This window comes from Carlito syrichta, unplaced genomic scaffold, assembly GCF_000164805.1.
Source record: "Carlito syrichta isolate Samal-C Ts95f unplaced genomic scaffold, Tarsius_syrichta-2.0.1 Scaffold287352, whole genome shotgun sequence".
NCBI lineage: Eukaryota > Metazoa > Chordata > Mammalia > Primates > Tarsiidae > Carlito > Carlito syrichta.
Genome location: NW_007231448.1, coordinates 5,073 through 9,572, shown reverse-complemented (window position 1 = coordinate 9,572; position 4,500 = coordinate 5,073). Strand labels below are relative to the sequence as shown.

General features: G+C 41.2%; 1 gene segment (V, D, J or C); it reads left to right on the top strand.

Moving 5' to 3' along the window:
* The first annotated feature begins 3,986 nt into the window (after positions 1-3,986).
* LOC103254699 lies at positions 3,987-4,500 on the top strand. The segment is given in 2 exon segments: positions 3,987-4,061; positions 4,178-4,500. Coding segments are annotated over 2 exon segments (378 nt in total).

The window sequence follows — 4,500 nt, the reverse complement described above, 5'->3', positions numbered from 1 at the left end:
AATTACCCTGGATTAACCAGGAGGGACTAAATGGAAACACAAGTGTCTTTAGAAGAGTGAGGCAGAGAAATAATTAACACAGACTGAAGAGAAGAAGGCATTGTGACCATAGAGACAGAGACTGCAATGTGGCCAAGGTCGAGGAATGCTGCAGCCACTAGAAGCTGGCAAAGGCAGGAATAGACTCCCCTAGAGTCTCTGGAGGAGCCCAGCCTGAGGACACCCTGATCTTGGCCCATTGAAAAAGATCCTAGAATTCTGGCCTCCAGAACTGTGAGAGAATACATTTCTGGGGTTTTTTTTTGTTTTTTTTTAATTTTATTTTTTATTATGAAGTTGTGGGGTACAGTTAAGGGTTAGGTATACAATTGCGTTTCATTCAGGCACCCTGTTGATATGGGGTGTTTCCCCGTTCCCAGACAGATATTTGCTACTGTTAATCCCATAGTTTCCCAGTACTGTCAGTCATTTTCGTATAGTATTGCATTGGATGTTTAAGGTTCATTATATGAGTGAGAACATGTGATACTCGGATCTTTGTTTCTGTGAGAGGTCACTCAGTATTATAGTCTCTAGTTCCATCCAGGTTGCTGCGAAATTCATGATTTTGTTCTTTTTTATGGCTGCGTAGTATTCCATCGTGTATATGTACCACATTTTTTTTAAGCCAGTCCTCTTTTGACAGGCAGCATGGTTGTTTCCAGGTTCTTGCTATTGTGAACAATGCTATGATAAACATGCGTGTGCAGGTATCTTTTTTATAGAGTGATTTGTGTTCTTCAGGATATATTCCCAGTAGGGGGATTGCGGGGTCATATGGGAGGTTGGTATTTAGAGCTTTTAGGAATTGCCACACTGCTTTCCACAGAGGTTGCACTAGTTTACATTCCCACCAACAGTGTAGAAGTGTTCCTTTTTTGCCACACCCTCTCCAGCAGCTGTTATTTTTTGACTTGTTGATAATTGCCACCAAATGCTTGATAATATGTTACAGCAGACCAAGACCACAAATACTAATGGGGCTCAAGGAAATCCAGATAAGGTGTGATCATCATTTGCAATCTCCTTTTTAAACTTTCTTATGCTACATACACATAGGTAGGTGCAAGTTTATGTGGTAGAACAGGTGCATAAAACTCTACAGTGAATGGAGAGTTACCTGTTAGTTTAATAATCAATAATTTATATTTGGAAATTATCTTTCTCATTAGTAATAACGTTCTTCAAATCTTCATTGCAAGATTTGCATAGCAACATAGAAGGGAGAATGTGGGTAGTCACACACTCAGTGAAGTAAAACACATTCTTTTCCCTTGCATTAGATTCCTGTTGCTACTTTGACAAATCACCACAGATTTTCTGGCTTCACACAACACACATTTATTATCCTACACTTCTGGATTTGAGAACTTTTACTAAGTTAAAATCTAGGAGTCAGTAGGGCTGTTTCTCTTCTGAAGACTCCAGGGGAGAGAATGTGATTCCAGCTTTCTATCTTCAAGAAGCACTTATATTCCTAGTCCCATCACTCCAGCGTCCCTTTCCACTGTTACAGCTCCCCTCTCATGGTTACCTTCTTGCTTCCCTTGTGTAAGTACTCTTGTTACTATACTGTTCTCACCCATATAATTGAGAATTCTCTCCTGATTCCAAAATTCTTAATTACATCTGCCAAGTAACTTCTGATAGATAAGGTAACATTCATTGGTTATAAATATTAGAATATAGATATCCTTGTATGACCACCATTCATTTCACCAAGAACTCTCATCATATCCATTGTTATGTATCCCTGAAGCAGAATACAACATCACAATATTGGGACTCTCTGACATGTGAATATCAAGTTTTGGGTGATTCGGAGTCTGGTGTTCTGAGAAAAATCATGATGTGTAGCTGTTTTTTGAAAGGTTCTTTGATTTTGTGACCAAGAAGGAAATATTTACTTCTTACATAAGATGTAAAAGAGATTGAAATAGAAAAAATTGATTTTAAAAAATTCTGACTGTTCCACTGCATGAAAAAAGGTGAAGTGGCAAGAATTAAAACCAGGTATATGATCCACGAATAAATTTTTTTACTAAAAAAAGGAGAAAAGTGACAGAGAAGAGAGGATAGACAATAAAAGTCTCCTTGGCAAGGAGCTATACCTGATGATGGAGGAGATCAAGCTCACACAGAAGCACAAAGAAAATTATCTAAGTTATTCCACTTGAGAAGTGAGGGAACTGGGGTATGTGTATGCCTGACCTGTTAACATTTTCTGAGGACTATCCTAGGGAATACTCATTCGAGACCCTGTGTTCTGGTGTATGTGCAGACAGAACTGCCTGTCCAGTTTCAGAGAGAGCAGTGAGGGGAAGATATGGCTATGGGAGTCAGCATAAGTGTAGTGAAGGGGAAAGGCCTAGGATAGCAACAGGGACTGCTACATTCAACTCTCTGCATCCCCACAAAAGGTGTGTATTTCAATCAACAGTTGCATCTCTCTAAACCTGGATCATGGAAGGTTGCTTGCTAGCAATTTCCTGCAAAATTCAGGTCTAAAGCAGCAGAAGAGTTGTGGATGGGTTGTAAGCCTATGGTCTGACCACCTATAGTCATGAACTGTAATATTCTCTGAAGTTCCCAGGCTGCAGTCCACTGAGTCTGATGTAGTTGGTTCCATTTCCAGTGATGACCTGGTCAAGGTAGAGACGTGAGGTATAGATGTTTATATTTATATCCAATCTTTACTGGAATTCAAAGTATTTCTTCATACTCATGAGTAGAGGCTTGGCAAGAGATGTAGACTCTTTCCTGAATGTGTAGTCTGGGTTGCTGACATCTAGGTGAGGATGATTTTCCCATTCCCTGCTAAAGTGGAAGGTGGCATTGATAGTGCACAGCATGGACACTCACCAAGGATCAGCTGCTCTCACTTAAGAGAGAGAATTCACTGACCTGGCCTTTCCCCATAATTCCTACTAATTTGCACCACAGAAATTCAGTCACTAGGGTAGCTGCGCCAAGACCCCAGGAACATGCTGGTAGATGCTGGATCTGTGAGTGAAATGCATCGAGGAAACATGACATCATCTTTTGCATCAGCAGAGAATTGCTTGACCATATACTAGTAACAACAATGGCTTTAGGGCATTACAGAATACTTTTTAATATATTAAACATGCTTCTGAGACTTTTTTATTTATAACAAGGCAGTAATTTTATACTCCCAATGATACTGATAATGCAAACAAATTATTTTTACCCCCACTTGATCCATTTCAAAGTAACGTGTAAACTTACCAGAACCTTCCCAAACTTCATTATGTATCACCTAGAAACAAGTAGAGTCTTTTATATAATTTCAGTAAAAGTATAAAATACATTGTTGAATTTAATACTTGAGTCCATTTTAAATTTTTAGAATTGTCTTCTAAATATCTTTACTGAGCCAGACTTAGTGGCTCAGCCTGTAATCCTGTGCTTTGGGAGGTTGAGGTGAGTTGATCGCCTGAGCCCACGGGTTCGAGACCCACCTGGGCAACTTGGTGAGACCTCAACTCTACAATAAATCAAAAAACTAGCCAGGAGTGGTAGTGCATGCCTGTAGTTCCAGCTACTTGGAAGGTTGAGGCAGAAGGATTACCGGAGCCCAGCAGGTTGAGGCTGTGGTGGCCAGGAGCATGCCACTGCCCTCCAGTCTGGGCAACAGAGTGAGACTCCAATGCAAAAACAAACAAACAAACAAATAAACAAACAAATAAATAAATATCTTTACTGACAATATTTCCTTTACTCAGAAATATATTCTCTGCGAACAAATCTGTACTCCCTGGTCTGACCTGGGAAACTGGGGACACTGCACCTGTCCTGAGTTATTGAGATGTGCCAGGCCCACAGCTGTGCCAAGCCTGCCCTATCCCCTGCTGATTTGCATGTGCCCAGAATGTAGCTCACGGCCGTGAAGATTTATTAGGCTGGTCTCACCCAGTGCAGGACTCAGTCTCAGTCAGGTCACAGCATGGACATGAGGGTCCCCACTCAGCTTCTGGGGATCCTGCTGCTCTGGTTTCCAGGTAAAGAAGGACAATAGAATTGACTCAGTCAGTATGCTCATTACTGTATGGGCATTCAGAGAAGTCCTCTTATAATATGGTTAATTGTGTGGGTTTTTTTACGTTTTCCATTTCAGGTGCCAGATGTGACATTCAGATGACCCAGTCGCCATCCTCCCTCTCGGCATCTCTAGGAGACAGAGTCACCATCACTTGCCGGGCAAGTCAGGGCATTAGCAATAATTTACATTGGTATCAGCAGAAACCAGGGCATCCTCCTAAGCTCCTGATCAAGTTGGCATCTAACTTGCAATCTGGGGTCCCATCGAGGTTCAGTGGCAGTGGGTCTGGGACAGATTTCACTCTCACCATCAACACCCTGCAGCCTGAAGACATTGCTAATTATTACTGTCAACAGAGTAACAGTTACCCTCTCACAGTGTTACAAGCCATTACATAA